Below are 21,416 nucleotides of genomic sequence, written 5' to 3'. Positions count from 1 at the left end.
TTTAATCCAAATCCCAAGCAGGTTTAGGAAGCTCGATAATACAATCAGTACGTGGCTCTTCAAGATTAGCAAATTGATGGAAGGTGTTGGCCTTGGCATCTCGTTTAGTTAAATGTGGCATGCCGAATAATGCATGCAGCGTGCTCGGCACTGAGGCGTGTTCCAGAATATGGGATTGAGGGAGTACCAGCCCTTTTGCAATACGCGGTGATATTAACAATGCTGGCACTCGAATACCAAGTCTTGTAAAATCAAAAGTGGGATCAGTGATGCCATCTGGATTATCCACACCTGTTGGCCTAAGTGTATGTATGTACCCATTTAGCGTTTTTGTGTTGCCTTGGTGATAAACATCATGCGTTCCCCCACCCCCTTCGCCCCCTCTTGCCTACTCACGGAGCCACATGATCATAAAAGCCGCCGTGTTCATCCTGTAAAGGGGAACAACTCGTGAGCATGGGTTGCATGTTTATATGCATAATGTGTACCCTACCCAAAGTAATAGAAACAATGTATCGTTCCATTGAGGACTTGCACGTAATGCTTCATACACTTTTTTGTACAGCTCTTCACCACGTCGTAAATCATAAAATGCACCTGCGTGTGGATGTTGATCATTGTAGGTACGTTGATCCAATCCATACATGGCCGGCTCTAGAAATACATAGGACGCCAAATTGCCTGCTTCACAATCATCAAAAAAGCGCTCCATTCTGTATCCAGGCGAGTGTGATGGCATGCGAAAGTATCTGAATAACATGGTTGCCGGTAAAGGTGAGGCTGAGTAAATGGCGTAGCTGACATCAATTTCATCCAATGCTTCAAATGTCGTTTTGAATGGATATCCAAGCTTGGGAATGTCGTTGGTCACCACACCACCTGACGTGCCAGCATGCAAAAAGTTGCGATTGGGAAATGTCGAGCCTTGGATAAAAGCATGTTGTAAGATCATGTATAGCATCATTCCTCTTCTTTTTATACCTGGAACAGATGAAAACCACCGCTTTTTTAAGGGCCTGCATGAGCATTGTTGTAAGCAGGGGGTGATCGATACAACACACTTACATCAGATATGGCGTACTCTTGCACCAACGTGTAGAGTACAGGTAGGGTGGTCTCGTTTAAGCCCTGCATGACTTCGGCAGCTCGACTCTTTTCTCGATATCGAAGGTAATTCTTGACAAATCCTTTCATGGTCGGCTTGTCATCATGCAAGTCTGGCATGGTCCCAAAGTCAACGTTGTAAATTTGCTGGTCAACATCCGGTATAAAGTTTTCCGGTTCATCCGTACTATGTGGATGTATGTGTGATGAGCCAATCATTCGAGGCATTTATAAGGTTGCATAAACAACACTTACTGGAATGCACCATCATGTGTAACACATATTTGATCATCGTCGTCATCATCCTTTAATGGGTTGCACATGGATGAATTTGAGCCATCAGCTAATGGATAGCTTCCAAGAAAGTGGTCATAGCTATGATTCTCCATCATCAACACGACCAGATGCTTGATCATCGAGTTGCCATTATCGAGAGGTCTGCATACGACCAATAGCAGGAAAACACAACAATCAATTATCAAGATGACGTTTAAAGACATGATGTTTATAAAGCATAGCAAAAGAAAATGGATAGGATTGTACATTGTTCTCAAATCAAGCAAACTTATAATACCATCTGCCATGATATTAAGGGGTAAACCCAAGTATTATCATTGTACGTGCGCGAAAAGGTCATACATTTAAACTTAAAGGAGGAGTGATAGGGCAAACAGATAAAGCCTATCCTTTGGGTCTCCGGTTTCCTCTTTGAGATCGGCGCATAGGTAAACAATGATAGGTGTACGAAAGAATACCATCACTCTCCTCCGCATGTAGCTGCTGAGTCCATGCACAGGAAAGCGATTTTTATGCTTGTGAAGCGCGTCGTCATGCACGTGGCACCTTTTAGTTTAATATAGCTAACTTGAGATGAAAGTGTGCATGTGGGTAATGGTATTGTCAAAGGATACCTTTTGCTGCCGTGACCAAAGACACAGGTGTAGGATAACGGTGTCAACAAGAACTGTCAAACTTTTCTATTGCCGATACATACTAGGTATGCTATGCTGGGATTCGTCACCATGATCAAAAGCTGGGATCGAAACGCATTATCCTCGAGGTGCTAATGGATTGAATAGACGCACACTTACATACATAGTATATATAGGCATGATTACGAGTCCTTACGTTTTATTGCGAGATTACGACGAGTTGCTGGATATGGATTATGGTTGCATGTAGCACAAGACAACATCGTTGCAAGGTACATGTTACACGTCCGGAGTTATTGACGCCGAGATGGATGTTTTGTTGTCCGCAACGTTATTAATCCAAGAGCTGATGTATGATGCTAGTGACAAAAAGATGGAAGAAGTGACCGGGATATGACGATGAATCAAATGATCAAAGTAAGGAGAAAGATTGTATGGGTAGTGATGATGCTAACAATGATGAAACGTAAAGGCTTCATTGTGACAACCGCTGACCAACGACAATAACGCAATGAATTGCGTGATGGACGAGGCTTTGTCAGCCAGTCAATTATAGCCATCTCTGATCCAGTGGATGTATGATGCGATAGCCACACACGCTATTCGTGTCTCAACCCAATGACCTAGACACCGAGGTCGTGTGTGCGTCAATTATAATGCAAGCCCAATGTCTCTCATTCTATTGTACCACTTTATTGAATAAGTACTCTACGACTCACAGCATCACGATTGCCTGTTATACTTGAACACCCCCCCCCCCAAATTTTTCTCTTGATTTATAAGCTTGAGCCCTTCTCACTTTCCCTCTCTCCTTTTTCCTTTTCTTTCTTGTTGAAGCGAATATGGGTCTTTTATCCTTGGGAACACCACTTCATTGGAACGAAGCAAAACACTACGCCGACCACGTCCGATCGCATGGTATCGATCAGTTCCTCTCGGTTTATCGGAAATTGCGCGACAGACAAAAGCAATGTCTGCTATGGGGCGACGAGGCATGTATATAAAGGAAACGGTCGCGTTTGCAATGCGCGCTGCTGCTGACATGCGCCAAACACAAAGGTGGAATTTATTGTGGTGAAAATGGACCAAGAGAACAAGGAATCCAAGCTGTCATTACGGGTATTTGATATACTGGCCGATCTCCAACGACCCGAGCAAGAGTATAATAGTGGAACGTCAACGTAAGTCATGTGTGTGTGTGGGAGTTCGGTTGATTTGAAAGCTGACGACGTTGAGTATATATAGTGAGCCACCAGAGACGTTATGGAGACCTGAATATGGTAGATTTATGCTTGAAGCCATTCCTGGACAGCCTTATGGAGCGACATTTCGTGATTTGATGAAGGTGGAGGCGAGTATGAAACGTAGACGGCAATTAGCTCAAGAGGCAATGCTTCCAGGAGAAATACCCGTATCCTTGGTGAATTATCCTCGTTTGGGTTGTCCGCATGAAACCAGTCCTGATCATGAACCAACGGGTCAAGCTGTCCAAAGTCTTTTTGTTCCTGATGAAATCACCAATCCTCATGCCCGTTTTCCGTAAGTGTGGTTTTTTGTGTGTGTATACAAGGATGTATGGGTCAAAGCACTTATCAGAATGGGTCTATGATAGCACGTTGACAGCCAACATTCGTCGTCGTCGTGGTGCCAAGGTGGAGATCAATATGCCAATCTTCCATGATAAGAACACACCTCGCCCATTCATCGACCCAACCATCCCATGGGATCGTGATGTTTTCCCACATGACAAGGAGGCTAAGAATGGTGCCGCCAAGCCCGATCACATCTACATGGACGCTATGGCCTTTGGCATGGGTTGCTGCTGTTTGCAAATCACTTTCCAAGCTTGCAACATTGATGAAGCACGACACTTGTATGATCATTTGGCTCCAGTAGCTCCTATCATGGTAATGTACTCTTGGGTGGAAAGGTTCGAGGCACTCTCAGCTGACATTGTACGACGTATAGCTTGCATTGACAGCTGCATGTCCCATTTTCCGTGGTTATCTTGCTGATGTGGATTGTCGATGGAATGTGATTGCTGCCAGTGTGGATGATCGCACGCCTGAAGAACGAGGATTGAAGGTATACATATACTTTGATAGGGAGGGAGGAAGAAGGAGTATGTATGAGCGTGTGTGCTAATCGCGTATGGGTGTATAGCCTTTGGAAAATGATCGCTTTGTCATCAACAAGTCTCGCTACGATTCAATCGACACTTACATTTGCGATGATGCCATGTACAAGTCCAAATACAATGATCTCGACCTTGTTTACGACAAGGACATTTACAAGAAGCTGAGAGAGAACGACGTAGATGATCTTTTGGCACGCCACATCTCCCATCTTTTTATTCGTGACCCGCTTGTTATCTTCAAGGAATTGTTGGATCAGGATGATGAGAAATCGATGGATCATTTTGAGGTATGTTTCTATTATTGTATACGCACATGGACGTGTCAACTCAAGCATGTTGTTGCATTAGAATATCCAATCGACCAATTGGCAGACTGTACGATTCAAGCCTCCACCACCTGACTCTGATATTGGATGGCGTGTCGAGTTCCGCAGCATGGAAGTACAGCTTACCGATTTTGAGAATGCTGCCTTTTCGGTGTTTATCGTGCTGGTCACACGTGTGATTTTGAGCTTTGGATTGAACCTTTATATCCCCATTACAAAGGTAAGCAGGTTGATCATGCATTAGGCATTGATGGCTCATGAGGTATTGGCCAACATAGGTGGATGAGAACATGGCAACAGCCCATAAGCGTGGTGCAGCTGTAAATGACAAGTTTTACTTCCGCAAGAATGTCTTCCCTAGTAAGTGTTGAAGGATGGGTGGATTTGAGCGTAAGGACATTGGTTGACCTAATGGGCTACCTTTTAGATTTGGATGGCACTACCACCGAGAGTGATGACGAGTATGAATTGATGACCATGAACGAAATCATCAATGGCCAGGTATGCTAATCATAGCGTCAATGTATCCTCGATCCTTTAAACTCACATTCATTATGCAGGAAAATGGCTTCCCAGGTTTCATCCCATTGATCCACAACTACCTTGACAGCACCAACATTGATATCGAGACACGATGCAAGCTCTCCAGCTATTTGTCTTTGATCAGCAAGCGTGCGAGTGGCGAGTTGATGACGGGTGCTACTTATTTGCGTCATCTTGTGATGAATCACCCTGACTACAAGCACGACTCTGTGGTATCTCCAAGCATCACCTACGATCTCATTAACACCGTGGATAAGATTGCCAGAGGCGAACTCAAGGCACCTGAGCTTTTGGGCGACTTTAGCGCATAACCTTATACTTTCATCCCACACACATGCACGCATTACGTTGACAAAAATGCACACACAAGCATCATCCGTTACCTGTTCCTGTTCACCTCCCTTCCTGCATAGTATCGTAATCCCCTTTTTGTTGCTCTTTTTTCTTCTCTGTTTCATACTATCCCCTATTTACTTCCCTCCCCCAACCCCGGTTTCTTCTTGTATCGGTTGTGAATGCGATCGATTTTTATTGTTGGATAGCTAGATTGACATATAGAGTCTTGGATAGCATTACAAATACACTAGGCTTATCAAGACGACATTGATTGTATATACACGTGTGGCAACTTTTTGTATGAAAACGGTGCGACATGCTTTATTCAAAAAAGAGACATCATGCTGTGTAACTACATGATAGATTAAAGGGTAAAAGTATCTTCCAAACGGATATCGCGGCTGCTTGCACCAATGTAGAGCGTAAATGTGCCAGAAGGAACAACCCATTCTTGCTTGGCTGTATCCCATACTCTTAGATCACGCTCACTGAATTCAAATTTGACATCTTGTTTCTTGCCGTGCTTGATGTTGACTTTTTCGAATCCACGCAACATCTTGGGTGGTTGCTCTGCGTCCTCTGGGAAGCCGAGGTATGCTTGCACAACATCAGCACCATCAACATCACCCGTGTTCTCCACCTTGAGCGATGCTGTGACCTTTGCATCTTTGCCCTTGCCAGAAACCTTGACCTTGAGACCGCTGTAATCGAACGTGGTGTATGACAAGCCGTAGCCGAACTCGTAGAGTGGTTCAATGTCGTATTTATCAAAATGGCGGTAACCGACATTGACACCTTCAGTATACTCAATATCCAACTCCATCACAATGTCACCCAAATAGTCGTCGAACTTTTTGGCAATGGTATAGGGCAACTTTCCAGATGGGTTCACTTCGCCAAACAGCACATCAGCAAGCGAGTTGCCTGTTTCTTGACCTGGCAAACCGGGCCACACAATAGCCTTGATATTGGGATGATCAATCCAGGGCATAAGAATAGGGCCGACCGAATGAATCACAACGACAGTGTTCTTGTTGGCATCTGCCACAGCTTTGATCTAATTGTGGAAACGTAACATTGTGAGCATAATAATGTGGTATGGTGTTTAACGTGATCCACTTACAAGCTCGTCGCCATTGTACCATAAAGAGATGTTGTTACGGTCGCCAGGGTTATCATCCACTACAATGTACATTTCACCCGAATCGGACTTGGCAAATACCATGGCAATATCAGCGTCAGATGCAACTTTGGCTGCTTCATCGACATTCCAGTCATCGAGGTAGGATACAACATCAACGGAGTCACCTGCACGATCCTTAATACCATCCAATGGTGTGACAAGGTAGGGCAAGTAGGCACTACCAGATCCCCAACCTTGTGTCAAAGTGCCACGAGAACATGCACCATCCTGGCATTGATTGAGACCCCTATTGTAATAAAAATTGTCAATTGAGCCATCACTTGTAAATGTTGCATAATAGCCATATGCACTTACTCTGGATCAGCACCAGCATCGCTGCCAATGACGGCAATCTTTTTAACCTTGTCGTCTTGTCCAAGCGGAAGAATGTCGTCGTCGTTGCGCAGCAACACGACTGATGCAGCACCTTGCTTTCGAATGTTATCCTTGCTATCGCCCTGGACATCCAAATCAGCGCCCACGTTGCTGTCAAAGTAGTTAAAGTTGAGCTCTGGGAAGCCCTTGTCTTGACCGACTTTGTACCAGGCGGCCACAATACGTGTTGCCATATCCGTAACGCGATCTTCATCGACATCACCATTCTTTACGGCGTCCGTAAGGTTTTTACCAAACCACAATCCACCACCAGTGATACTTTGTGAATTGGCATCACCTGGCATGGTCATATCAAGACCACTGTTGACAGCAAAGGCAGTAGAATGCGTCGCCCACCAATCACTCACGACAAATCCTTTGAAACCAAGCTCGCCCTTGAGGACTGAATTGAGAATGTAGTCATCCTCACATGCATACGTGCCATTCACCATATCTAAATGTACCCAATACATGTGAGTCATTGTTCATGTATGTACATCCACAATCAGCAGCCATCATATAGAATAATACTTACTATAGGAGCACATGATACCCGTGGTTTCGGCATCGAGTGCACGTACAAATGGATGAAGATAAAGTTCATGCAAGGTCTTGTCATCCATGTTGGTGCTCGAGTTGTAGCGATTGGTATCTTGTTCATTTCCAATAAGATGCTTGGATGTTGTGATCATGCCAGAGCTTTGTAAACCAACGACAGTTTCATAAGCGATCTCACCAGTGAGATAGGGGTCTTCGCCTGCAAATTCCCAATTTCGACCAGCACGTGGAGTACGCATCATGTTCATGCCAGGGCCTAAAATGACATTGACACCCTTGGCTCGAAACTCACGACCCATTTCGGCTCCTCGTTGACGAGTAAGTTCACGATCCCAGGATGCAGCAGCATTGATACCAGCAACAAATTGACTTGTGTTGTAGGCTCGACGTAAACCAGTAGGTCCATCATTCAAGCTGTATTCACATAGGCACATCATTAGTCATGTATACGTCTTTGGCTTTTATAAATAAAACCTACCATAATGCTGGGAACAGATTGCCTGCTGCTGCAGTGTTGCCTTCACATGGCTTTGTAAAATAAACATTGAGCATGTTGTTTCATTGTTTATACGATGCATCATTGTCATCCTTACCCCTTGCTCGTTGCCTGTACCAGTGGTAATGTTGACACGCTCCTCAAGCGACATTTGCGACACCAACTTTTTGGCTTTGGTATATGCTTCATCCCATGAGAGCACACCATCGGGCGTTGGCCGGGCCTGAGTCAAAGACAAGAGCCCAACAATGGCTAAAGAGATGGAAACAAGTTTCATCTTCCACTATGGTTGTTGCGTAGTTGATTACAGCTGACAATGACAAGAAGGATGCTGATTTGGATCTCATTATATATAACGTAATGACGTGGCACAAGTTGTTCCCTTACGATTCTCCCATCCTATTAAATGTGCCTTGTTTTTCTCATGACGGTGGTGTTGTGTAGCACTGTTGAATTAAAGGAGATTTCTGGTTTGGGCAAAATTCCCCTATGGTGCAACAAGCCATGATGCGATAATGACTACTGGATCGGAAACGAAGCTGGACCATTCCGTGTTTTTGGATCATCGCATCTCGATGTTAATACCTTACCTATTCCCTTGACTAAGGTAATGGATGTTGCCGCCATTGCTTAAATCAGAGTTTCGAAGCTGCAATGGACCTGGGTTACTCAACTTTCGGAAAAATGACTTTCCCCACAAAACATGTTGTATGAACACTGGTTGTGTAACACGTTAGGAACCACCCCACACCACAAAGAGTGTACACTACGTACTCTGGGAGCGCGCTTCGAGAAAAACCAATCACCTAATATATACCACTTGCACCACTCCTCTAACTTTTCTCCTTGTAATCAACATGCACAAGGTCTCTTTGCCTCATCTAGCATATATGCTATTGAACAAGCATTGAGAAATTGCCATTTAAAGAGAGGGAGAATGTCAAGCAATCCTCTTGGAACATGATAGGCGTGTCTAATGACTTCTATCTACGTGGTGCATGAGCGTTTTTCACGATGCTTATTATATGAAATCATCATGAACGCTTTGCATTTGCATTGCGTCGAGCCTAATGACAGCTATGTATGCTAGCAAGAACCATCGTGAACAAAACATTGGTCATTTTGATGTACATGAGAAAAAGTCGTATCCTTCAAACGGATGTAAAAATTCTCCTTTTGGTCCTTTTGTATTTGAGCAATTGTCCTCTTCTCAGAAGCAGTTACAAACGGCATGTGTACATGTTATGAAAAACACGCAATGATAAAGCAATGACCCCATTCATTCTGCCGTGCTCATTGTCACCATCAAGGGCACAATGAAGCACTAGTTTTATTATTTTCAATGATATCGAGGACTGCTATCCTAATTGCAAAGAAGAATGTATACGTCGACTTGCAAAAATGTTGTGGGAAATGGCGGGGTGAATGGCGCATGAATAGCATAATTCAGCAAGGTCCCAGTTTCCTCTACTTGCTTACAGAGCTAGGAGACGATTGGTTGTGAATGATCCATTATCGGGATACATTGGTATAAATTATCCGTTTGGTAAACTCTCGTGACCTATGTGAAAGACTGGGGATTGGAAATGAAAAATAGGTAGTTGATGTGTCACAACAATCCAAAGAATGTCTCTGATCATGAGGCGCTTCAACGAGAGAGATAGTTTATTGGATGTATCATGCTCACTGTCAAATAGTAGATGGAAGAATGGCCCACCCAATAGGTTATATCAAAGGTGCATGTTCATAATGTGGTTGATCCCCTCCTCTAGTGTCAATGTCTAATACTTGTGTTTGCTGCTACTCTGGGTATCTCCGCGTCAATGGTATAATGCTCTGTCTACAAATGATCGTTTCCATATTCGTGCCAGAATTGCTCTTCCTGCTCCTCCATCTTGTACAAGTCAATGTCTTCCTCATCCACGTATCTGAAATCGATGGTTGATGATCGAACAGCTATTGAACGCTTGTTCCTAATAACACGTACATCAATCCTCTTGTTCACTTTGCTCTTTTCTAATGATAAACTTCAACTTACTTGCGAGCCACAGTGATGAGTCGATATAATTGGACCCCATTACGCACCACCAACAGCATTGTATCAATCATGGCTTCTCGACGTTCACCTGCGGAGCAATCGGCAAAGATAAGGATGAGGAGTGTCACCACACAAAGCAGCACCAACATGGCATCCATTGCGTTCCATAGTGAATGCCAAAACGCCTAAATGAATGAGTGGATCAGCGATCACTCAGGAACCAAACATCCCAACCCAATCCAGTGGATGAATGCATACACGCACGTACATACCTTCCTCAATGCCAAAAACCGTATTGTCACCTCCATCATCATGGCCATGTTAATCACAAACTCGAAAAGTAGAAACAGTGGCGATGGGCTAGTAAGGATCAGTATCAGTAACAAGTTCGATATGATATGCGCGTTGATTTGTTGGAAATGGGGATAGCAGGAGAGTATGCCTACCTACATACCAAGTCTCGCGTAACGACTGTCATGACAAACACACAGTGAAGGGAACAAGAAGCTCTAGTGAGTACGACATGGGGTGGTTGGATTGCGATCGCTCGTTACCATTATTATAGAAAGGACGCTCAAAGCAGCAAGACCGATGTACAAGCCAATGTAGAATCGTGAATACAAGATGCGGTTGGCCATGCCTTGAATTTGTTCAGAGCGAGTCAAACAGAAGGGTGTTCGTGTCAGCGTCATGTCAATGGGGTGTCGTGAACGTTGTGTGGTGAAGAAGAAAACTTGTCTCGTGCGACAGCAGGAGCAGAATAATGGGACAATGACAGATTGGTACGTGTATTACCCCCAACCCACCCAATGAAACTTAAATCTTCCTCCTGCATGCCATCATCACAGTACCCTCAATGGCGTGTGTCCTTCTTCTTCATTTAATTGGTTAAACCATTGCATCGATTCCATATCTTGATTGTATCGCTCTGCTACCTTTCATGTCTAATTCAGGGGTCCAATGATGATAATTAATCACGTGAATATACCCAACTTGGGATGCGCCTAAAGTATGCTGCTGCACAAGGATACCATTGTTGTTTGCTCGTTAAAAAAGGTCAACTATGTATGATGATTGTTATGGGTTTGGACGATGCTGCAGTGAGGGTGTATGGAGGTGATGGATGGTGACTTTTCTCAGCTGACGGTACACATGTTTGATAAAAGGAACATGGTAATTTGATGACGCCCAGTTCCTTGTAAGCTTAATTTATTATGTTCATGAAAGAGTGAAGCTAAAATAGTGTGGCATGGGTACACAACATACGATGCTTATTTCAGGATACGCTATTACAAGCGCTACCTTTATACAACAGCCTGAACCTAAAGACACATCATAGCGTCGTACATACCATTCACTACTCATTCTTTCATAAAGACACTCTTGGATTTATCGCAATTATCGGCCTATTAACCATACCGTGGTTAACTTGAAATAAATTCCATACAGGCTATCATGGTTGCGGATCTTACTATGCGTGTGGGGGAAGGAACTATCATCCGCAATCCATCTGCAGGATTGACCCCTCAACTCCTGCCCTCTCGGCTTGTTACACAAACACACCTCTCTGCATAATTAGCGCTGCTCTATTCGGTTCTAGCTACTTGACATTGAACAAAGGTCGCCTTTCATATAGCATCACGCTTGTAGTATAGTGAAAACATAAAGGCACTTGTATCTCAAAACTTTACAATCAAATGTGGGGTCTTTAATAGAACAAAGCTGCTCGTCGGGGTCAAAGGAATCCTGTGTGCAAGTTTCACGATCAAGCTTGCCAATCCCAGATTTCGCAATGTCGCCACCAGCCAAACTGATCTCGGGGGTCGACTCCTTTCGTTGCAAGGAGGCTTTTGGCCTCAGATTTATTTAAAGGGAGTATGTCGGAGAGTGATACCTCAGTGTGTGACAAAAAAGGAACAAGAATGATAAACGATATGAGGATAAATATACCGACTACGCTGATAAGAGAACGTGCCAACAAACGTTGAGCGTGCGGGTGATAACATGGACATGATGAAAGTGTTGGTTATTGAAAACCTTCAACCAATGTTGCCACATGGCTAAAAGGTAACAGGAAGTGATGGCGAGAAGTTTGGAAAAGGAGACAGTAGAGCGAGAGCAAGTGAGATGCTTGAGGAATCGAAGAAGAGACGCAGCATGGTATGGGCCGTGGAATTGATCATCCCATAGGTTCATCCAAATCAGCCGTCGGTGGCGGTCAAAGGACTAGAAAATGATCCAAAGTATCATCGGCAACATGACAAAGTTGGCAGTGAAGGGAGTCGCTATGGTGTACCATAATGTGCTGGAACGAGCAGGTGGGGATGGTGTTGTGGATGATTCGATACCAGACATTGCGGGCAGAGTGTTCCATAGGTGACGACCAAAAGATCTTCCATGTCTTGCGTGGGGATGGATGGTATGAGCGGTGTTGAAGGTTGACAAATTGATCGGTAGCGACGAGTCGTCCAAGACTTGAGATCAAAATAGGCATCCATGAAAGACGGGCTATGTGAGGCATCCATCCGTGTGGGTGAGAATGGATGCGAAGGATATGGCTCAGCGGGAGAAAAAGCGTTGGAAAGTGATGGAAGTTGGATGTGCTGTTGGATACGGCATGTAGGAGGACTGCACTTATGGCGAGTTTGTAATGGAATTCGGGTCATCGGTCTCCAAAGGATGAAGCCAGCAGACGGATTCAGATAAAAGATATCATGAACCTTGAGGTGACGAAAACGACTTTGCTCAACTTGTGACCAGAGTCATACCATATACAATTGAGAGGTAGCTGCAGGACAACGGATACATCAAAGGAAAGAGAACTAATATCCAAAGACAATCCATAGGCCTTGAAGAATAGCGACGAGACACTGTTGGTAACTTCACCTATGGACTTGCGGCAAGAAGACAAAAGCAAAGGAAATCGATGATCAGGCATGGGATGGATGTGCATGGCGTAAATGATGGGCTAAGGCGAGTGTTGTGTTCCAGTCTGATGAGGGATGAAAAAGAGGATCCAGCCAACGTAATTGGAGAGCACCTTGCTGTTTCTCAGGATCCAAAATACCAAGTCCTCCGAATTCCAATGGTTGACAAAGCTTTTGTAAGCTCACACGAGGAAACATCTGTGCATTAAAAATCCACCCATACAGGCCCGTAGAGACCGAAAGAAAGATGAAGGAGCACCGACAAGCCTGAGCGTGTGCCATATTGCTGACAAGATCAGCATATTGAGTATGGTGGCTCTACCCGAACAGACAACACGATCAGAAAAATCATGACATAGTGAACGCACAGAGGAAAGCACCCTATCCAGATAAACATCTAGCTGACGTTTAGATGAAGCTAAAGGATAGCCCAAATAAACCACTGCTGATGACCAAGTTCGATCGTGACATGTGGGGAATCCAGCCTGTTCCAAAGTCTGATTCCATTCTGTTTTCAGTTTAATCGCTCAACGAAAATGGCTTGAGATTTGCGCATTCAATTTGGCGTTGAAGAAAGCTGATACCGGTTGAGATGGAGCTGAAGGCGTGCGAGATCTTGTGGATTGAAAGAAAGACCATAATATCATCCGCATGTTTCTGACACTTGGAGAGCTGGCAAAGAAGGCAATGGCATTGAGCCTGTGGGGCAGTATTCAATCCGGACACCTGAAAGGAATCATCATCCATGATAGCACGGAGGAGAGGCTCAATTGCCAGGTTGAATAGGATGGGAGAAATCGGGTCGCCTTGTCGCAGACCACGTTATGCGTAAAAGCAGGTGAGAGATGCCCATTAATATTGATTCGAATGCGGGTAGAGAAGAACAAATTGTTGACAGCATTGATGAAATCATCCGGGATACCAAACTTGGAGAGAACTTGACGCAAATAAGATGGGTGAATCCGGTCAAGGCTTTCTCCTGATCGAGAAGCAATGCTATAGAAGAGGACGAATCGTGACCATTTGCCTGCTCCATCGCTAACTTGGCCAACATAAGCCGTTATCGCCATGAATCGGTCTGGCATGAATCCGGTTTGAAATGGATTAATCATTGAGCCCGCAGCTTGGACCAGACGCGCATTCAATAGCCGGGTAAAGATTTTTGCATCGGTGTTGATTAAAGAAATCGGGCGCCACTACGTGTGGATTGGCAGTCTCCTTTCTTTGGCAACAAGGCGGACACGTGTCCTTCCATGAAGATGGGTATATGCCTTGCTGAAGAGCCATATTGAAAACCGCACAAGCAAGAGAATGATAACCAGGGTGCTTGAAAACCAAAAACCAAGTAGAGTAGGAAGACCATCAATCCAGGGCTTGCTCTTGCTTTTGGTGCTCTTTTAGCGCCATCTTGCAAATCGTCAATAGTAAAATCCATCATCAAATCATTCTGCCAACTGGATGATAACATGGAAGAGTGCTGGAAAACAAGCAAGGCATTCCAAGGCATGGTCATCGATTGTTGTGGGCGTGTACAACTCTTGGTAAAGCGGTTGCGGCATCATGGAGGTCATTGATTTCTGAGCACGGCACCTGTAGATGGATGAACAAAAAGAGGTGATCATACGGCTAGATTTCTCGCTTGAGTTGCATTCTTTTTTAAATACCCGTCGCTCTCTCTCCTTTTTCACGCCATCGTGTTGACGAGCTTTCAAAGCTAAGATGTCGACCGTTTCGTTGTAGATTGCTGATTTGTTGCTCGACTCTGGAAGAAACTGAGCAAGAACGTTGGGCGGTGGTTTGGAACGGAGGAGACGATTGCGCTTTGACATTAATGCTTTTTAGTTGTTGTTGACGCCATCGAGTGCGCTGACGACCAAATTGTTGAGTGAAGCGACGCAAAGCTGATTTAAGGTGTTCCCAACGTTGTTGAAGAGAATCAATCGTGTCAAGAGTTGGCCATAAGTTGTTGAGCATCATTACAAGTTCTTGTCGAAATTCAGGAATATAGGAAAAAATTGGGGTTGCCACGCCAATATCCTTTTCCAGTGCTTTGGTGATCCAAGTTGAATGCGTGCGGAGAGGAGAGTATGATCGGTCCATGTTCTTGAGACAAATTCAACGTCCCCATGTAGGATAAAGCTATGAAAAGATCGTGAGGCGAAAAATAAAATCCAATGTAGAATGAAAAGACACACCGGTACGATATGTTGGAAGATAAGGATGAAGTATCGGTGATGCAATCGACAAAGTTGAGCTGTAATTGTGAAACCCATCGATGAGAGATGCGATCACGTGTTGATTGTTGTTGATAGACGTTGAAGTTGAAGTCTCCAGTGATGATGAGCCGATCAGTATAGTGAGATCAATCGATGTGAAAAATCGGTGAATCCAAAAGTGCTGTGTAAAACAATCGACGTTGTGTTGTACTTGATGCTGGTGCATATAAGGTGAGTAGAAAGAATGATGCAAAAGTCTGATTGTGTGATGACTTTGGTGAAGATAAAACGTTTGTTGAAATCGCTGTTGCTTGAGATCGATTGATATACGTTGAAATGATAAGTCGGAATCGAGTGATACGATGCCGGTGATGTGACTCAAAGAGATTGTTGAGATCGAAATAGCATGTTGAATGTTGTTGTTGTGTCGTGATCGATGGCGTTGGTTTCTTGTAGAGTGATGATATGAGGTGATGAAGGATGTTGCCGGAGATATCGGATGAGAGAGTCCCTGCTGATGTATTGGTGATTTTTCGTAAGCTGTTGCAATTGAGAGATGATAGATTCAGTATGTTGTCTTTAATCATGATTAAATTATTGATACGTAAGATTGGGGTCCTGATGCTGCTCAGGACCCAAAGCGTTACCATGTGCATTGTTCATAAGCCGTGATGTGTGTTGACCAGAAATCCATAGCCCTTGCATGTGTTCAATGAGCTTTGGGGGCTTGCTCACCATATGAATCATGAGACGTTGTTTTTTCAATGGTGAATTTTGAGATGTCCTCTTTGGGTACACATCAGGAGGCGTAGGTGATCATACCAATGGCGGGGCACTTGATAGACAGCTCCTGAAAGAACCTCTGGGTGGTCATCCACGCATTGGTCGAATGTGGTCAAAATTGATCGGTTGCTTCTTCTAGTTCTTGATTCGGTTCATCCGTATCCATGCCGTCGGCATTCGAGGGCTCTTCACCTTCACTGTCAGCGGCATCTTGTTCGGCAAGATCATCCCAATCCACAGACTCGGTAGGCAAATCCTTGGCATGTTGAGAGGCTGGTGGTGATGATGTTGTGATACGTATAGGAGAAGCTGCAGTGGCACTTTGTCGGAAGGAGTAGGTGTGGTGTCCTTCTCAGGTGTCACAGGTAATGCATCATGTGTTGTAGCATTGGTGACAGGAGGTTGAGCACGAGTCTTTTCTTTCTTTTTTGTTGTAAATTCAATGAACAGAATTGGAACGTGTTGGACACTCGGCAGCATTATGTCCATTTTCCCCACAAGCATAACATGGTCGATGTTTTGTGGGTTGTCGGGACACAGGCGTACATGGTGTCCTGGTTGATGACATCTGCACAGTGTAGCTCCATTTCTTTCCAAGTAGCGTAGAAAAATCATTGTTACACCAGCTGATAGTGTGAGAGAGAGAGGACCACGAGGTTGAATCATCAGCTGTTGGTGTACGATCCAAAACAGCAAAACCTTCTCCCATAAACATTTGTGAACGTGTTTCACGATAGATCCCACAGTCGAGTACTCTTCCAAATGAGCGAAGACTCATTTTGAGGCTCTCACAAGGGCAGGGATAGGCATTCGAGGGAGATGTCAGTCGAATACGCGCAATATCCACGTCAGAGCTCATAGCACGGCAAGGGATGATACGCATGCCATCGTCAAAAAGAACGCCTTGCTGGAGTGCTGTTTCAATCTCGGCTGCAGTAGCAAGATACACCAACAAGAACCCTAGGCCTGTTTTATGGTATCACCACCACAGTTGTTAGGATACGCCTTGCTGATCGCCAATACATCATGCAACCGTTCGCCACGGCTGCTAACGTCAAAGAAAATGCTTGAAACCGAAGCTGGGGATCCATCCACCACGAAACACATTGGTGTTTACAATGCGTTCAGCTTTTGTCGTATCCGAGTTAGACGTTACTGTCTTGGTCGTCACCTCATGGTGCAGATGAGCGGATTCACGATTGCGACTTGCAACCTTTGCATGTTTATCTGGCATGGGAGGGTTACAGGTGTTGTAGGGCCTGTTTCCTTTATCAGGCAAATTGGTCGAATTCGGGAAGACATGGTCGACCTCGACGACGACGACAAAAATATTTTTTGGGCTAGTTGCGACATTGAACGTGAAACTTTCTACACGAGGTGCTGTTGGCCAAGCCGAGCCCATTGCTCTAATAAAAACACCACGTTTCATTGTAAAGTTTGGAGATACAGGCACCTTTATGTTGTAAGCGTGATGCTATATGAAGAGTGGTCTTTGTCTATTGTCAAGTAGGTGGACCCTGGCAGAGCAAAAAGATGCAGAGGGTCGTGTTGTGTAACAATTAATAAAGCCACGTTTGCATGAATGAAAGGGTCAATCTATAATTACTTTATGGATCATCTAGGAACAGGCATGTATTGCTAGCTAACGGCCACCTTTATCCAGTCATCATTATTGCGAGATCCACTGCATGGGAACGATGCCCTGCTCCACATTCATTTCCATGATTAAAGTAGGTTGATCCGAGCGATTTGATCGAGCTGCGGTCAAAGAGATTACATCACTCTGGACATCAAGCACGCTCGATGTAGCTCAACCGATGTAATTCGTGCGAGCGTAACTCAACCAAATCAACTCGGATCAACATAATCCAATCATGGAAATGAATGTCTAGAGCAGGAGCATCGTCCACCTACAATAGAATGCACAAAAGTTGGGAATGCACAAAAAGTGGCTATTAGCTGCCAATGTATGACATAAAAGTGAGGGTTGCGTACCTTTCATGCATTGTCCCTGAAGTCCTGACTTTTAGCTGAGTTACCCAGAGGTCCTTCTGCATCTTTTTGCTCTGTCAGGGTCCACCTACTTGACACGAACAAAGACCACTCTTATATAGCATCACGCTTACAAACATAAAGGTGCCTGTATCTCCAAACTTTACAATGAAACGTGGTGCCTTTATTAGAGCACGGGCTCGGCTTGGCCAACAGCACCTCGTGTGAGTTTCACGTTCAATGTCGCAACTAGCCTCAAAAATATTTTGTCGTCGTCGTCGAAGAGGTCGACCCCCAGATCCAGTTTGGCTGGTGGCGACATTGCGAAATCTGGGATTGGCAAGCTTGATCGTGAAACTGGCACCCAAGGTGCAGTTGGCCAAGCCGAGCACATTGCTCTAATAAAACCCCACGTTTCATTGTAAAGTTTGGAGATACAGACACCTTTATGTTTGTAAGCATGATGCTATATGAAGAGTGGTCTTCGTTCAATGTCAAGTCGTTGACCCTGGCAGAGCAAAGATGCAGAGGGACCTCTTTGTGTAACTCAGCTACTTGCATGACTAGAAGGATGGAAGGATGATACTATATACCGTTGACAAAAGCCCGTACATTGCGAGCTAAATAAAAGCCATTTCCTCACAATAGCCACTGTTGTCCACTCCATGACATGCGGGCGATTCTCCCGTTTCAGACATTCATTTCCATGGATTGATTATGTTGATCCGAGTTGATTTGACCGAGATACAGCCAAAGAGGGATTACATCAATCCACATCTAACCATGCTCTATGCTGCTCAACCGAAGTAACCTGTATGAGCGTAGCTCAGCCAAATCAACTCGGATCAACATAATCCAATCATGGAAATGAATGTCTGAAGCAGGAGCATCGTTCCACCGTCATAGAATGCACACAAGCGATTGTGAGAAATGGCTGTTAGCTCGCAATGTATGGGATATTGTCAATAGTATCTGCTTTATCCTTCCATCCCTTCTAGTCATGCAAAGTAGCTGAGTTACACAAGATAAACTCTGCACTATGTCCGAGCGATTGAACGAAGATCATACATCAAGTGCCATAAACATAGCAGTTCTAAACTTTACAATGAAACGGGGGTTTTTATTAGAGTTGTTGGCTCGCTTAGCCAACAGCACCTTGTGTGAAAGCTCACGTTCAATGTCGCAACTAGCCCAAAACTTTCTTGTCGTCGTCGGACTTCAGATCCAGTTTGGCTGGTGGCGACATTTGCGGTAATCTGGGATTAGCCACGATGAACTTGAAACTTCGGCACCCAAGGTGAAGCTGGGCTGCCGAGCACACTGCTCAATAAAAACCCCACGTTCTATTGTAAAGTTTGGAGATACAGGCACCTTTATGTTTGTAAGCATGATGGCATGAAGAGTGGTCTTCGTTCAATGTCAAGTCGCTGACCTGACAGAGCAAAGATGGAGAGGGACGTGTTTGTGTACACAGCTATCTTGCATGACTGGAAGGATTGATGGATTATACTTTTATGGCTATCCACAATAGTCCATATTACGCGCTATCAGCCATTTCTCACAATCAGCGTTGTTGCAAAATCCACTGCATGGAAATGATTCTCCTGCTCCAGCCGGCATTTCCACCGGTCCAAGTTTCTTGATCCGAGCCGATTTGACTGAGCTACGCTGGAACAGCAAACATGAAAATTAATGAATCGCAGACTGCGAATGTCTCCGTCTTTCAAACTTTTGCACGCACCCATTCCAAATTTCTCAAATGAAGGGGGAAGTTTTTATTAGAAAAAGCTGATCAGCTTGCTCGAGAGCACCATTGTGACCAATTTTCAAGTTGGAGGTGGACAACTTCGGGGCGGTGGGCCGTTCACTCTTTATTGCCATTCATCCACCATTTGGACACCCCCGCATTTTGAATCTTCACAATGAAGCTATGGTTTTTAAATGAATGAGGTTGATCAGCATATCCCATCGAACCTTCTGGCAAAGTTTCAAGTTCGAAAAGGAGAATCCCAAGGTATACATACTATTTCTGATGAATCATGAATCCGGCGCTGACATGCTCTCCGATCTCCCAGTAAATTCCACATTGTACCCTCCTTATCCAATGTTTTTAAATGAACACGAGGTCTTTTTAGATCAACATAATCAGCATATCCCAGAGTACTCTTGTGTGAAAGTTTCAGGTTCGAGAGGGGCACCTCAATATCAAGGTTTGATGTACAGCAAGCCTGTGCATTTATACAAGAGGTGTCCGATCGATTTACTTTCCACTTCTTCCACTCTCAGCTCTTCCCTCTTCCTCCCATTCCTAACCGCGCCCCGATTCAAGCATACAACTACCACCTGCGAACGTATCGTCCTGCTTCAACACTTCATGCCAATCCTACAGCTCTCTTGATCCCATTGTCTTTGACTGAATGGTGCAAGTCGATGGCGTACACAGCCTTCTTGCCACTCTTCACAACACACGAGTCTTGACACAACACACGTTTCTGCACACCCTCTGCCACAACCAGTCGTAACAGCATTCATTGCCGTGCTGCTATTTACGCCATTGTCTCGATCGTCGTTCTTTACGTGCAGCAACTTGCCCCCACCACCTTGTTCACGTGTGCAGCAGATAGCCATTATATAGAAGCAGCCTTAGCTACATGTAGCAACTTCGTTTCAATACATGCGACTTCTGCGGATATGGATATGGATATGGATAATGGTTTGGTATATGGACATGGATGTGGGTATGATACGGATGTGGATGTGGATTTGTATATGGTTATGGATATGAATATGGATATTGCTCTGGTTTGGTACATGGAATGGAAGGAATTGAGTATATACAACGCGTGAAAAAAGAGGGTATCTATTGTCAACTTGCTTGATACTTCATCCGCACGATTGGTGCATCGAATTACCTTGCATTACACCCTATTCGCTGTTACTATCATCATCCAGCTCCATGTTCTTGACACGCCATGCATATAATTCGCCTTCTTCACATGCATTCATCCACCTCTACACAATGCACCCCCAAATGATAGCATTACCCATAACGATGTATCCCCTGAAGCATTTTGTTGTACCTCTCGATCTAATCTTGCGAATGATGTTGGATTACATAAAAAAGCTACATCCTTTATCGGATACGACTCCCTGCATTGGCGAACCATGTCTAAGACTTGTAAGATCTTCCTTCTCTTGGGTTGGGACTCGTCGTGTGAGAACATGATGCATTGTGCTATGTATAGAAAGGTTTATGGTACAGTATGGCAGATGTCGGATATATAAGCAACTATGCACTTGTAGATGCTGTGATAAAGGAAAACAGGGGAAGAGATAGGTCTGATTGATTCATTGTGTTCTGAACAAAGGCTGTATTCGATAGCATAATCCTTCCTTTCTTTTGTGCTGGTCCTGCTGATGCACCGTAACAAAAATTAGATCAGCAATACGTAACTGAACGAAGTACAATG

At 44.4% G+C, this 21,416-nt stretch overlaps 10 protein-coding genes across 10 annotated transcripts; 1 reads left to right on the top strand and 9 right to left on the bottom strand.

The window, feature by feature from the left end:
• Position 1: 1 nt before the first annotated feature.
• Positions 2 to 1,427, bottom strand: O0I10_009125 (uncharacterized protein; the record flags this gene model as incomplete). The annotated part of the gene is made up of 6 exons (XM_058489122.1): positions 2 to 299; positions 397 to 431; positions 494 to 924; positions 982 to 1,003; positions 1,066 to 1,291; positions 1,360 to 1,427. 6 exons carry the CDS (start codon positions 1,425 to 1,427, stop codon positions 2 to 4), a joined length of 1,080 nt encoding a protein of 359 aa, XP_058340170.1.
• Positions 1,428 to 2,878: 1,451 nt separating this feature from the next.
• O0I10_009124 (uncharacterized protein) lies at positions 2,879 to 5,353 on the top strand (the record flags this gene model as incomplete). Its single annotated transcript, XM_058489121.1, has 10 exons — positions 2,879 to 3,028; positions 3,096 to 3,217; positions 3,282 to 3,575; positions 3,649 to 3,943; positions 4,005 to 4,121; positions 4,200 to 4,460; positions 4,522 to 4,719; positions 4,778 to 4,859; positions 4,927 to 5,000; positions 5,060 to 5,353. The coding sequence occupies 10 exons, from the start codon at positions 2,879 to 2,881 to the stop codon at positions 5,351 to 5,353; spliced, it is 1,887 nt and encodes a 628-aa protein (XP_058340169.1).
• Positions 5,354 to 5,742: 389 nt separating this feature from the next.
• On the bottom strand, positions 5,743 to 8,141 carry O0I10_009123 (uncharacterized protein; the record flags this gene model as incomplete). Its single annotated transcript, XM_058489120.1, has 6 exons — positions 5,743 to 6,435; positions 6,502 to 6,808; positions 6,877 to 7,390; positions 7,472 to 7,908; positions 7,973 to 8,022; positions 8,088 to 8,141. 6 exons carry the CDS (start codon positions 8,139 to 8,141, stop codon positions 5,743 to 5,745), a joined length of 2,055 nt encoding a protein of 684 aa, XP_058340168.1.
• A 1,689-nt stretch (positions 8,142 to 9,830) lies between these two features.
• On the bottom strand, positions 9,831 to 10,720 carry O0I10_009122 (uncharacterized protein; the record flags this gene model as incomplete). Its single annotated transcript, XM_058489119.1, has 5 exons — positions 9,831 to 9,963; positions 10,029 to 10,213; positions 10,301 to 10,388; positions 10,483 to 10,499; positions 10,583 to 10,720. The coding sequence occupies 5 exons, from the start codon at positions 10,718 to 10,720 to the stop codon at positions 9,831 to 9,833; spliced, it is 561 nt and encodes a 186-aa protein (XP_058340167.1).
• Positions 10,721 to 12,313: 1,593 nt separating this feature from the next.
• O0I10_009121 (uncharacterized protein) lies at positions 12,314 to 12,694 on the bottom strand (the record flags this gene model as incomplete). Its single annotated transcript, XM_058489118.1, has 1 exon — positions 12,314 to 12,694. One exon carries the CDS (start codon positions 12,692 to 12,694, stop codon positions 12,314 to 12,316), a length of 381 nt encoding a protein of 126 aa, XP_058340166.1.
• A 32-nt stretch (positions 12,695 to 12,726) lies between these two features.
• Positions 12,727 to 12,981, bottom strand: O0I10_009120 (uncharacterized protein; the record flags this gene model as incomplete). Its single annotated transcript, XM_058489117.1, has 1 exon — positions 12,727 to 12,981. One exon carries the CDS (start codon positions 12,979 to 12,981, stop codon positions 12,727 to 12,729), a length of 255 nt encoding a protein of 84 aa, XP_058340165.1.
• A 1,416-nt stretch (positions 12,982 to 14,397) lies between these two features.
• Positions 14,398 to 14,784, bottom strand: O0I10_009119 (uncharacterized protein; the record flags this gene model as incomplete). The annotated part of the gene is made up of 1 exon (XM_058489116.1): positions 14,398 to 14,784. One exon carries the CDS (start codon positions 14,782 to 14,784, stop codon positions 14,398 to 14,400), a length of 387 nt encoding a protein of 128 aa, XP_058340164.1.
• A 147-nt stretch (positions 14,785 to 14,931) lies between these two features.
• Positions 14,932 to 15,228, bottom strand: O0I10_009118 (uncharacterized protein; the record flags this gene model as incomplete). The annotated part of the gene is made up of 1 exon (XM_058489115.1): positions 14,932 to 15,228. One exon carries the CDS (start codon positions 15,226 to 15,228, stop codon positions 14,932 to 14,934), a length of 297 nt encoding a protein of 98 aa, XP_058340163.1.
• An 89-nt stretch (positions 15,229 to 15,317) lies between these two features.
• Positions 15,318 to 15,876, bottom strand: O0I10_009117 (uncharacterized protein; the record flags this gene model as incomplete). Its single annotated transcript, XM_058489114.1, has 2 exons — positions 15,318 to 15,711; positions 15,776 to 15,876. The coding sequence occupies 2 exons, from the start codon at positions 15,874 to 15,876 to the stop codon at positions 15,318 to 15,320; spliced, it is 495 nt and encodes a 164-aa protein (XP_058340162.1).
• A 190-nt stretch (positions 15,877 to 16,066) lies between these two features.
• O0I10_009116 (uncharacterized protein) lies at positions 16,067 to 17,383 on the bottom strand (the record flags this gene model as incomplete). Its single annotated transcript, XM_058489113.1, has 4 exons — positions 16,067 to 16,210; positions 16,276 to 16,522; positions 16,608 to 16,920; positions 17,029 to 17,383. The coding sequence occupies 4 exons, from the start codon at positions 17,381 to 17,383 to the stop codon at positions 16,067 to 16,069; spliced, it is 1,059 nt and encodes a 352-aa protein (XP_058340161.1).
• Between the last annotated feature and the right edge of the window lie 4,033 nt (positions 17,384 to 21,416).

This window comes from Lichtheimia ornata (assembly GCF_029851405.1).
Source record: "Lichtheimia ornata isolate CBS 291.66 chromosome Unknown scaffold00051, whole genome shotgun sequence".
In the NCBI taxonomy this organism is placed as follows: Eukaryota; Fungi; Mucoromycota; class Mucoromycetes; order Mucorales; family Lichtheimiaceae; genus Lichtheimia; species Lichtheimia ornata.
This window is presented reverse-complemented; position numbering and strand designations above follow the sequence as displayed.